This window comes from Enoplosus armatus, chromosome 7 (genome assembly GCF_043641665.1).
Source record: "Enoplosus armatus isolate fEnoArm2 chromosome 7, fEnoArm2.hap1, whole genome shotgun sequence".
NCBI classification, from domain to species: Eukaryota; Metazoa; Chordata; class Actinopteri; order Centrarchiformes; family Enoplosidae; genus Enoplosus; species Enoplosus armatus.
The window spans coordinates 11,659,691-11,673,084 of NC_092186.1; the positions used below are offsets into that span (position 1 = coordinate 11,659,691).

The following is a 13,394-nucleotide window of genomic DNA, read 5'->3' on the forward strand; positions in this document are numbered from 1 at the left end:
GCCAAAATCCTTCTTTGGTTGAACTCACAGTTCATGTCCACAATAAGAATAACCTGTGATAAGTGTTCATAAGTAGACATTTACTTTTTATTTTTCACAAGCTAAAAAGGTTTTCAACTACCACTGTCAGTGATACCTCCACACCTTCCATTTCATCTGTTTGATTGTTGTTGGGTGTGAAAGGTGGGACCACCTTATAGCAGCTTAACAATTGTTTGATTGAATTTCATTTCCTGTGAACAGCTGGACTGTGTACTCAAAAAACAAATAAACAAAACAGCAGTCTGCACTCAAACTGACACTCAGAGAGCTTCATCCGCCCTGTGGGTGACCAGGGAAGGCTGGGAGACATGGCAACAGCGAGCACGCTTCAACAGGTGGTCACTCTGCATGAAGGGCAAAGACAGCACTTTTTTCCTGTTTGTGACTGCAAGTGCGACAAGCTAGTTCATCAGAGTGAGCAAGCCTCTTCTCACAGCCATGTGAGCCAGGTACAAATAAATGGCCTCTCGCCTCAGGGACAAACATAAAAACACAAAACAACAATATCAGTTACATACACTACATTCAGCTAGACGCGGATATGCAATTACATTTGCAAGAAAAAAAAAGCTCTGTGTCTGAGAGTGCTTCCCAAGTGAATCCAAGCACAAAAAAATAAAACAACATTAAGGAGGGGAGCGCATCAGAATCCGCCATGGACAACAAAGACGACAGCAGATAAACATCAGTGAGATACACATAATGCACAGGAGGAAAAGATGCTCTGCAAGAATGGTAATGAGAAAGAAACGTAGCACACACGCTGGCTAGCCTCAAATACATCTGTATCACAATACTGAGGGAAATAATCTTCCACTTAATGGTCCTAATCTATGTGAGGAAGCGTGCATGTTGCACTTCCTTCCTGAATGCTGGAGAGAACGTCTCATCAGAGACCAGAGCTCATCCTACATGCTGGTGACTCCTTGAGTGATTAAGCAGCAAGATATTACAGCAGTATGTGTGTAGGCAATATACTCCAGTGTTGTGTTTTCCTTCCAGCCATGTTGCCCCCCCCCCCCGTCCTGCTTTGTGATATCAGCCAGGCAGCCTCTCTGATGGTCTCTGGGCTGCAGATAGACACACATTCGATACAAACCTTTCTGCGCTAACGATGCACCCAATTAGTGGATGGTTACTAGTTGTTATCAGGTCTCAATCAGATGAGCTGGAGAGCAGTTTAAGAGCTAACATTTGTACTAAGGAAACACAATTTCAGATGGCTGCTAAACCTAAACAAATGTCAGGCGTAGAGACAAAGGAGACTTGCAGTGTGGGCCTAATGGTTTACATTCCACTACAGTATCATCCATATGGAAGAATTTCTTTGTGTTTGTATGGGACAAAGTGAGTTATGAGATAAGGAAGGGAAACATGTTCTCTCATAAGAAATAACATGCTTTGGAAAAAATGTATTCAGAGTGTTGTTTAATATCCTGAAACTAAACAAGGGCTAAGATAGCTGACCTACAATCTGCTATTATGGATCGTGCAAGCCAGCCAAATGATTCATCATCATTCATTCATTTGTATTATTATTCATCATTCTGTTTGTTAAATATTTAAAGGACAATTCATTTGGTGAAGAACAAAGAGTTTCTGAAAACCTAGACCTGAGACTAATGACTTTTTTTTACTCCAAACCTTAGTTTGATACACTTTGTGTCCACACTGGCACTATTTTCTTCGCGTGTGTCCCTTTGTCTAAGCAGTCACAGTCTTCACAGGTCATCTGCAGCCTTGTGTCACAGTCAGGTCAATATGCAAATCAGCAGGACTGTTTCCTTTCCTGGCAGCGTTTTTTTTGTTTCCTCATCCAGGCCATTTTTACTCTGTGGTTAAACAAAGCCATATTGGCATCAGATGGAAATACGTAGGCCTGTACATGTTTCTCTCCTGCTGATACACAGTGTAGTGGAAATGTTCACCACGCTACAATTCTCTGGTTGAGCGCATTCAAAGGCAGCCCTCTGATTCACAAGCCTTGTTTTAAGTCTTCTGTTGTCAAGACACAGCACATCCACAATCCTTTGATACATGTCAACATAAAAGGGTTTCTGTGCAGTGTGGAAGTCAGTGCACTTGAGTGTGGAGGGGTGGCGGCTGCGTTTGATGCAGTAGGTCAGGCTGCACTAACTTTGCCTTGCGCAGGGGGATGTGCCGCCGCAGCTGCTTTTAATCCGTGAGAGCATTTGAGTGGGACACCAGATTGTTTGTGTAGTCCATTGAAAAAGAGCTGGCACAAGTGTGAGTGCGTTCGGAGGGAGGAGGGGGAGCGCAGCTTACCATCCATCTGTCCCTGTTTCCCCACAACACAACATGGTGGCAGACAGCGAGGGGAGGCTGGGACAGACCTGAGTCCTTGTACTGGTTTAATTAAAACACATCATTTGAACCTTTTTTGGCACAGATTATAGCTGGCCCATCCCAACACACAGCAACTCTACAGAGGAGGAAAAAACACACACCAGGCAATTAAAGACTCATTTACTCATCAGCCAATTATTCACCCGAGCCTTTCTTAGATCCGTCTCGTGCTGTCCCCGTGAGGCCTTTCACTACAGGCGGGTCATTATTCACTGAGTGCCAGGACTGCCATGAGTGGAAAATCAGGGGGTGAATGAGACGCATGTTAACACTGATTTCAGGAGAAAAGGCTCTTCTCTTGGAGATTAGAGCACATCTTTACTCTGAAACGACACCTGCATGGAGGAAATACCATTAAAAAGAGTCACACTAATCATCCATTTCTGATTATGTTTTATTAACTTCTTATTCTCTTTAATTCTCGGGAGAAAAAAAAAAAAGACAAAATCTTTAAAAACTAAAAATGAGTCAGTATAATAAACACTGGATAACAATGTGTGATGACAAAAAAAAAAAGATACCCACAGATGTTACACCAGCAATCATTTGAATAACAAACAGAAACAAAAGCTTTTCATTTGTCTGCTTGAAGCTCCTCTGTCATTGTTCTTTCATCATCATCCCACACGTTTTATTTTTCAAAGCACAAACTCACGGCTTTGCTGTATTGCTTAGTTGTACACACACCTCCACAAATAACACATTTTAACAGCTTGAAAAATAACCACACACACACACCCACAACTTTATGCTATTAAAACTCTGTTTCTGCATATCGGAAACCAAACGTGATATGACAAAAACATAATTATTCAGCAATCTGATAAAAGTACATTTAATTTGTATCCAAATGTGCTGTATAGTGGAAAAAGATCAGACCAACCACATGGATGAATAAAAAGTCAACAAAAACTGAAATTTGAACATTTTTCGCCTTTGGTTACAAAGATAGCAACATAAACAGCAGGTACACTGGGTAAAGCCCTAAAAAAAAAATAGTTACACTTTGGTTCATACATACACAAACCCCCCCCCCCCTGAAAAACCTGACTTCATTTCAAAAGCAAAAAACAGTCGTAATCTCAGCTTTCAACTAAGAAGTTTAAAAGGTGCAACACTCTGTGTCCGTTAGATAAAACACTTCTTCACTTGGTGAGTGCTGCACCTGATGAACGCTTGCACCTCATGTCTGGTTGTGAAACAGACCATTAGGGAGAGAACGAAGGGATTTTGTCACAATGGAGTGCGGTGAATGTAAAATAGGCCGAAAAAGGAAAGGGATTACAATTTATTTTACGAGTCAGACAGCCAGCTGATATAATCTTGTACCAGTTCTTTTTGTATACTGATTACAATAGTGTCACAAAGATGACATTTGCAGCAAAATGGGACAATTTACTGTGTATTAGTGATATTTCCCAAAATAATCAGCGCAAGAAGAAAAATAAATCACGAGGGCAACACAACATGTTTGAGACTGTTTTTCAATTGTTACAAAAATTACACCAGCAGCTAGAAAATGTACTGTACCACTCTTATACTCAATGCTGTGTAGTAAAATCAATAGTGTTACCAAGACGTTATGTCTACAATACGTAGAAATACTTAACTATTATGTGTGTATGCATAGACGTACAGACACGTTATAGGCAGTTCTTGTAAAGACTGTAAACCAGAGAGGAAAGAGACTTATAAAAAGGTATATTCCACACACACACACACACACACACACACACACACACACACACACACACACACACACACACACACACACACACACACACACACACACACACACACACACACACACACACACACACACAATTTGCTGTCTATTTTTACTTGTAGCACAGAATAGTAGTGGAATAAAATTGTTATCATGTTGGACTAAATGTGCCACCTGTCAGGTTTCTAAGTGTCAGAAGAGCTTCTTACTGTTAAATCTGTAAAACAAATGAAGAACCATCGTGCTGCATTATATTGTGATAAAACATCTCCTCGTGTGCTTATCTGCATCAAGGTGGGAATGATTTTCATACATCAGAATGTGAAGCTCATCAATCATTAAAATGAGAAAATCGACTAGCAATGTTTTTTTGTCAACAATGAAAAAATACTTGATTTCAAAGTGAAGTTTTCATCCACTTCTCAAACTGACAAAATTGCCCCTCAAGATGGAGTGTAAATGAGTGAGATGGTCGTCAGACAGCATTAAAGAAATAAAGACAGAAGGAGAGGAAGAAAACTGAGGCCTGTTTAATTTTAGTGTTGCTTCTCTGTTCCAGACACGGAGGGAAACAGGAACTTTGCTGACAGCTGTGACCTACTGGTGTGAGACATAAACAAGACGAACGAAGCTAAAACAAAGCGGACAGGGCTAACTCAGACTCTCAGACAAAGCCAATCCCACAGTTTGGTGCAGAGAGGACGAAGAAATTATGGAAACTCAAGTGGAACAAGAAAGAAAAAAAACGTTAAGGGTGTAACGGATCACCAAACCCCCCTGGTTTGATCTGTACCTCAAGTTTTGGGATCATAGTTTGGTTCATTACTTAAAATTAAGATAAAAAAAGATCTCACACTGGTCAGACATCTTTGCTCAAAGGAGATTCAGCTGAGTGCATATAAAACAAACAAAAAAAAAAAACATATGTGAAACACACTGACCCTGATGTCTAAAAGAGGGTTACCTGAGCAAAATGTTCAGTACAGCGAAAAACAAAATGAAACACGCACAATTCAAATTCATCTCCATGTATGTATCTATCGTGCCCATACATGAGGGGGATAGGATATTAGAAACACCTTTCAATATAATGCAGCCCAATGCAACACCACCAATCACTACACAAAGAGAATACAGTTAAATCAACCACTCTAAACGGGATTAATTGTAGGGCTTTAAATTGGATTGCATTAGATTATGCAGGTGTTACGAATACAACTCAATGCAGAGAACTGAGTTACAAACTGGTTTGCTGTTTTAACATGGGATTAGAAAACCAAAATATTCGTCAGAAGCACTTGAGAGAGAGTCCTCTAAAGTGCTTCCCATGCTTTACCATTATCCATGTAACTTGGGTTAACAGCTGAAATTACACACTAACTCTACGAGTAGGCTGGAAAATTGACAGAAATCTTCCACGTGGACCACAGCGTAACTGACCTACATGATTACTCATCAGTTTGTTGTTCTGTTCAATCTCCTCATCATTTAAAATCTGTACTGTTAAAGTAACTGCTAAAAAAAAACAACTCACGCACTTCTGCTGTTTATGAGCACACTTCTTTTCTCCATGTCATATCCGTCCATGGACCATTAAAGGGATACTGTGCCCCAAAAACGAGGCACCACAGTGTGCGAAGCATCACACCCCTAGAAGTGGTAAGCTGAGGGATGGTTCAGATGACTCTTGGACACGGAGAGATGAAGCTTTAAGTGGGCCGGGAAAAATGGTAATGATGATGTTGATGCTGATGATCCTGGTGGTGATGGTCAGGCGTGCTGCACTGCCAGCTCCTGTCCTATGAAGCGGCGCAGGCGCTCCAGATACTGGCTGTACAATTCAATGTCGTTGTGTCCCGCTCCCTCCACCCAGAGAGGCTCCACAGCCTTGGGGCAGCGCTCGAACAGAGCCAGGCCGTGAGAGAAGTCAATCACCTCGTCCTCTGTTCCGTGGATGATGAGCACCGGGGACGTGATTTTGGACACTTTCTCAATGCTTAAAAAAGGGGGAATGAGAAAAGAAAAGAAGTCAGATTTTAAAGAAATTGACGATTTCCTTTAGTTCCCCACCTCTATAAAAAAAATCTGAAAGCAGATTACACAGGTCATGGTGGCTCAAATATCTTGTTATAAGAACATCTTAATGGATCAGTGAAGCTTAAATTTTGTCTGGACTGCTACACTTAATTGTTATAGGCTATAAAACATATTTATTGCTTTGAAACTAACAACATATTTTGGTGTTATTATTTTTGTTTAGCAAAAACCATGTGTAGAAGTCCACAGACTGAAAAATAACGGTTTTATTGCCTGGGTGCAGATAAATGATTAAGGTTAGTCCTGACTGTACTGTGCAATTTCCCCCCGGGGATCAATAAAGTATTTCTGACTCTGATTCTGATTCTGACTCCATCTCCTTTGTGGACAAATAGGTTTCGTCGAGATCAAATCAAGTCATCCCATGGAATATGGACATATTTTACACAGATGACAGTAGAGAAAGATACAGAGAGAGAGATACAGAGATACAGAGAGAGAGAGAGATACAGAGATACAGAGAGAGAGAGAGATACAGAGATACAGAGAGAGAGAGAGAGAGAGAGAGAGAGAGAGAGAGAGATACAGAGAGATACAGAGAGAGAGAGATACAGAGAGAGAGAGAGAGAGAGAGAGAGAGATACAGAGAGAGAGAGAGATACAGAGAGAGAGAGAGAGAGATACAGAGATACAGAGAGAGAGAGAGAGAGATACAGAGATACAGAGAGAGAGAGAGAGATACAGAGATACAGAGAGAGAGAGAGAGAGAGAGAGAGAGAGAGAGAGAGAGAGAGATACAGAGAGAGAGAGAGAGAGAGGGAGGAGGGATGCCAGCTGCCCACTCTGACTTTGAACAACAGGCGAACACTGGAGGCTTTCTCAGCTCACTACACACACAGCAAGGCATTCCCTGGTTTCCTTCCACCTCTGCTCCTCTCCCACTTGTACCATCTGGGACTAGCCTCTGCGTTAAGGCTGGCATTGGCTACTATTGACCTTCGTCAGATTCAGCCACCAAAACTAAACTGACAACGAGAACAGAAGGGATAGAGCCTCGCTAATGATAGCCTCACTCTGGGTTGTTACTGTCCTGCCAAGGGAATTGTTTAGTGGCCAAGGTTTAAAAATAAAAAAACACAGTAACAACACATTACAGTGAACACCCACATTACACACAAATGTAGGGCACCAAATCTCTTCAGAGTAGGAGGTTATGAAGCATTATATCTGACAAGTACAGGGCCAAAAAGTACTTTTTCACAACCAGCCACCTGTTTTCTACAATAATACTATTTAATGTTACAAGGATCATATCAGTTTCATTTTAACTGCTTATTAATACTCATTTTGTCCTGTTTTTTTTAGAAAGCATTGCGTGAATAAGCACTCACAGTGCATGCTGCACATCTAAGTTAACATTGCAAACTGTCATTCACTGTTGATCGTGTTGAAAAGATGCAAGACAAGACTTTATTACTTGAAAGTAAATCGTCTGGAAGTCATACGTTGCTGTTGATAGTTAAAGATGAACTAAGATTGCACTTATGCAAGGTCACTTTCAGACCAAGGTGAGAGATTTGATATAAATATATAAATTCAAATGTGTCGTAGTAGACTAATAACCCAGTAGGTAATTCTTGCGAAGGTAAACTTCCACGTTTTGCTTAGACGATGGCAGTAAATCGTTATCGTTACAGTAGGTTGAAATCTACAAAATCATACATTGTATGGACCTTTTCAGAACTGACAACACTGTTGGCCCTGGATTATTTCCTGTGGCAGTGTTTGCTCATCAGTAAGTGACAGGAAATAACTGTGGACCCACCCTAACAATGTCATCCCACTGACTAGTGACTGGATTTAATTAACACACTTGATGGAACATGTCTCATTATTTACTGCTCTTGAGATAATCTGCTAATCATATGAAACTGCGCTCTGTGCTGATTAACTTCTGAACCTATATTAGACTGAATTACATAAGCGGGGCGGGTAAATACTGATGTGATGTGATGATGGACATCTGACATTATCATGTGTGAATGACACATAACATAGCATCTTTACATCAGAATATCATGTTTGAAAAAGTGTACAAGGGGAACGGTCGCTATATAGTGTGATAGCCTTCTCACATCTATGAAAATAAAATAAAAATGATATCCGCACACTGACTTAAAAAAAAGACCCTAAGGCTAAAATCATAGCACCAAAATGCGACCTGCAAGGACAAGGAAGAGAAAATCACTTTCACAAGTTGCAATTATGCTCTTCTGTTGGCAGATGTGTAATTATGTGGAAATGCCAACTGGCAGCAAACTAGTCTGTTTAATCTGTGTGTGTGTGTGTGTGTATCATGTTTACATGAACACCTTATTTAAGGATTTTATGAGACAGAGAGAGAGACAGAAGAGAGTGTAAAGACTTCACTGTTGTAGATAGATTTTTTTGACCAATCTTTTATTCTTACAGTAAACGACATATTTAATGTGTCAACTTAAATCACACCATGCACTAAAAACACACATTTAATTAATCTAATTTTAATCTTAATTTAAACAATAAAATAAAGGAAAGTGTCAAGCACTGTATATTTAGGCTGATGGTTGAAAAGGGTACAAAGAGACAGAGAAAAGAAACCAGCACTCAGCAGAGACTTACTTGGGGAAAGCGTCAAAGCAATACGTTTTCTTTGTGTCAGGAAAGGCCACTCTCATGCCAGATGTTAGAGGTGAGTGAAGAACCACGGCAGCGCACTCATACCGTGACGCCAGGTCTACAGTGGGCACTGTACCAATGCTCTGTCCGTACAGGATAATGTTCTCTGGGCTAATGCCATACCTGGTTAAGACCAAAGACACAGAGAAACCGCTTATAGTGCAGGCTACAGGAAGCTGTGCCTTGTAGCATACGTAGTACAGCAGTGACAGATATATACAGCAGCACAATGTAGAAATATGTTCGTTTTTCATTGACTTTAGAATATGGTTGCTACTATAAGTATACAACTGATTTCATTACTGATTAATCCTTCAAAGACAACCGTAGTATTTTGAAGGTGTCATTTGGAGATGTTTGGAAATTTGAATGACGTGACTTAAGGATAATCAAAAATGATCAAACTGTAATTAATTTTCTGCTCAATAAACGGACAAACCATTTTAGCATTTCTTCCATCTCTTCAGTTTGGGAAAAAGTTTAACTGAACCTTATGAAAAAACTACTTCTACTACTTAGGAGGTAGGGTACCGAGAACATCCATTGAAAACAAAAGATTTTTAATAAATATGTTTTACATTATAGAGTGAAGTGAGACAGCTACAACCAAATTCACCTCAACCAACCCTTAGTCAGTGCTCTGTGGTATCATGTCTTCCCAGGGCTACAGCCGCATTAAGGCAGCTCCGCTTTCACTAATGAGACACTTTATCACACAACGTCCTTGAGAGACATCTCCCCTGCAGCCTTCCCCCTCTTCATCCATCCATCTCACTCTTTTTTTTTTTTTATTCCCACCTGTCCCCACTCTTTCATCCCAGCTCTGTCCTGATCTCAACCTCTGCCATGTTGAGTCACCCCTTCTTCACATCTCATCTTTTCTGACCGTCGTAATTTTTCACTGTTTGCTTCTTCTTGGTGCTATGCGCAGCAGTGGTAGATACTTGAATCCATCCATATTTTTAACATGGTTTAATTTGCTCCTAATCTCAACTATGAGTCATGTCGCGGGCAGAGCAAGACACAGTATAATAAATCATCCCTTGAAGGACACATATGGGCCAACCATATCACAACATACCGTGTGCGCAGGGCGTGCCAGGCAGCGTCTATGTCTGCGTAGAGGTTCTTCTCTGTGGGCTTGCCAGTACTGACACCGTAGCCTGAGTAGTCATAGGAAAAGATGTTGCAGTTGATGCGAGTGCCAAGACCGATGTAGAAACTGCTCATCTGGCCCAGGTCGACTGCGTTACCGTGGGAGAAGAGCACTGTAAATCTGAAAGGATACACATAGAAACGACGGGTTAGTAGATGGGCCAACAGATAAAGAGATGGAAACAAAAAATGCCTATATCTTAAATTGTAGCTAAATATACAAGCTGTATCTGTTACATTTTTATAAATACTGATCCTTCTTAGAGGCTCTAGGATGACTACAAAACAGCACTATTAAATGAAACAAAAGAAAATGAACATATTTAGTTAGACACTTTGTTCAAGTACATATTCCACATCATATGTATAGAAACTAGAACTTCTGCTTGACTTCATTTGAAGCAGAAAGGGTCCCATGAAGGATTAACAATAACATAAAAAACAGGCTCAAACTAACTGACACAATCCACTTGATCATATTTCTCCATCCACGAGTCCAACCTGGTAACTTTACACTGAATCAAACCATAAGCAACCTACAATAAACATAGTGAGGTTACTTGGACTCCGTGTCAATAAGTCTTTGTCTCAAAGTGCTGCATGTTGGAGGATTGGTTTACCACAATGTCAAATCACTCTTAGTTCTAGACATTTTGCACAACCTGAGAAGCAGAGTATCCACTATAAAAGCTGGGTATTCTAGCCCTTGCCTTCTATTCATGAATGCACGTTGTGCTCTCTAGAGAAATCTGATACTTTTTCTACACTCTGACTGTTTTGAGATCCTCGCTCAGTGGTTTTTGTTTATGAACCCATACAGCCCGCAGCTATGCTCTTGGCCCCTCCACTCAGAATGTGGCATAACAATGATGCTGCCATATCAGGTCTAGTTTGGATTCATTCTTGTGTAATACTAGATAGACATAAATACAAGATACACAGACTGTAACACAAGCCTGTCCATGTCTTTTTAATCTATTTGGTAAATTAATCAGCAGCAGCACAGTGAAGCAGGGTGGGCATAAAACTGAAGTTAAATACTTTAACATCTCAGCACATAAAATATAACTTCTACTTCTAGGCTAAATGATATGATCACTTCTCACAAAACTATCTACCAATCACTGCCAATAAATTCAATGACACAAACCTACAGGAGAGGAAGCCAGACAGATGAAAATGTTTCTTTTTCACTGACTCACTGAAAACAGATATCTTGTGTTGTGACACTTTTTAATAACGATTATGATCATGAACCAGAATGACCAAGCGCAGGTGCAACTCAACATTCAAGTTCCTACAAACCTACAGGACAAAAAAAAAGGCTTTTGAAGAATAAAACTGTTTAAATAAATGGCAGTGATGCATGGAAAAGGAGGAAGAGAAAATGTTTGAGTCAGCTGAGTCAACAGGGAGACAAGTAAAGGAAGTAGACCTGGATGTGAGTGGAAGAAGACTGACAAGAAAGCAGGGTGTGGAAACGCTTCTGAGGAAGTGTGACACACTGTCATAAAATGAATACGAGAGGTCAAGCAAGCTGTGCTCTACAACACACAATCAATTAGACCCGTTACCACACTGACTCAAAAGATAGGTAAACATTAACTAAACTTAAACCATCTACCTGGCATTAGGAACACAGCGAATGTACATGCATCCGACTCTGTTCCCCCGACTGGATCGAGTGAGGAACACCTCTGTCGTGTCCAGCTCCCTCTGCGAGTACTGAAACTCCGCTCGCTCGGTCAGGTGGAGCTTCCATCTCCCCTCCACAGCCCCGGCCCCTCCGCTTCCAGCAACGGACGCACCGCTCCGCGCCCGCAGGCTTGACGTCCCTGTTGCCCCTGGCGCAGCAGGGCCTGCCTCTGGGTCTGGAAGGAAGGCGTACGTGGGCTCGGGGGGCAGGAAGGCGAGCTTGGCTGCGATGCGGCTGGGGCAGGGCGGGCAGCAGAACAGGCAGCAGAGCTCACTGAGAGAGAGGCCATTCATCCTTCACTGTGCAGGAGGAGGACAAGAGGATCACTGTGCTGATGAATCCACATCATCCCAGTGTTAACACAATGAGATACTTATTACAATGTAACGTACAAGGCATTCAGTCCAAGCGTGGCGACAATGATGACGAAAATGTTTCTACAACTGCTAATTTGTAACATGTTAAGATTATAAGCGATTAGATATTTAGCATGTCATGAACATTGGCTACATCTTGAGAATCTATTAATCACTTTAATAATTTATCAGGTAATATCATTTAATACTTGCTGGTTACAGCTTCATATATGTGAAGAGTTTTTCCCCTTTCTTGTAATCAGAAAATGAATACATTGAATACAATAAACATTATTTCATTTGTGATAAATCTGCAGATTATCCTCTTGATTCACTGATCAATCATTCGGTTATACATTCAAGTATATCAGAAAATAGTGAAAAGCGTGTGCCACAATTTCCTAAAGCCCAAAATGACGTCTTCCAATTGCTTTTTTGTTCATCAGTCCCCAAAAGACCCCCAAAAATGTTGTTTACTGTCACACAAGACAAAGATTGGAACCATTGAATGCTTAGCAATTTTGCTTGAAAAATGACAAGTAATCAGTTATCCAAATGCTGATTCATTTTTGTTGATTAATTGTTTCAGCTCTAAAACTGAATACTTTTTGGTTGTTGGTTTGACTATATAAGCAATGTTTATGGCTTCACTTGAGGCCCTGCTAAACCGTAATGATTACAACTCACTACTTAGGTTTTAAAGCTAGGCCTAATAATTAACAGATAATTATGACAATAATTGTTGGATGGCGCCCCACATGACATCACTCCAAACATACATGTATGTATTTGACAAAACATTAGACCTACCTGTTGAGCTGAAGAGCTTAATCAAAGTTAAAGTCAAGAAGAAGCTGTGCCAAAACAAAAATAAAACACGGAAGACTTCCTCCACTTCAACCAAATTCAAACACAGGATACTGTTTGTAAAGTGCCCTGTCAGCAGAAGGGGGAAGTGTTATTTACGAAGTGTCTGCTGTGTTTTCCGTGTGGTGACTGAAGTCCACATCACATCCATTTTGTCCACTTGTTGAGATGTTTGACGAGTGACTTCAGATGCAATGTGCTGTTTCCCCAAAAGTGCCCTGGATATTTCGGGAAAACGATGACTTTCTTCAGTTTCTTACTTCAGTGTCAAAAACAATTGTTTCCAACGCAGTCTTGACCTCAAAGTGACCAAAACAAACTCTGAGCGCTTTTCAATTACAAAACACTCACAGTGCTGTTCCCTCCTGTACGAATGAGTGACATATCAAGAACAACCGTAACGACAAGTCATATGTTTTAGTGGAGAGAG

The 13,394-nt window shown here is 40.7% G+C and overlaps 1 protein-coding gene across 2 annotated transcripts; it reads right to left on the bottom strand.

The window, feature by feature from the left end:
- Positions 1 to 5,868: 5,868 nt before the first annotated feature.
- abhd17ab (abhydrolase domain containing 17A, depalmitoylase b) lies at positions 5,869 to 13,042 on the bottom strand. 2 transcript variants are annotated; one of them, XM_070909044.1, is made up of 5 exons: positions 12,908 to 13,042; positions 11,670 to 12,040; positions 9,972 to 10,166; positions 8,834 to 9,013; positions 5,869 to 6,131 (listed from the first exon to the last, which is right to left on the bottom strand). In XM_070909044.1, the coding sequence occupies exons 2-5, from the start codon at positions 12,032 to 12,034 to the stop codon at positions 5,906 to 5,908; spliced, it is 966 nt and encodes a 321-aa protein (XP_070765145.1). In that variant the 5' UTR covers positions 12,035 to 12,040; positions 12,908 to 13,042; the 3' UTR covers positions 5,869 to 5,905. The 2 variants fall into 2 exon arrangements, with proteins under 2 accessions (XP_070765145.1, XP_070765146.1); XM_070909045.1 differs by having other exon boundaries at positions 11,670 to 12,067; positions 12,908 to 12,923.
- Positions 13,043 to 13,394: the final 352 nt, after the last annotated feature.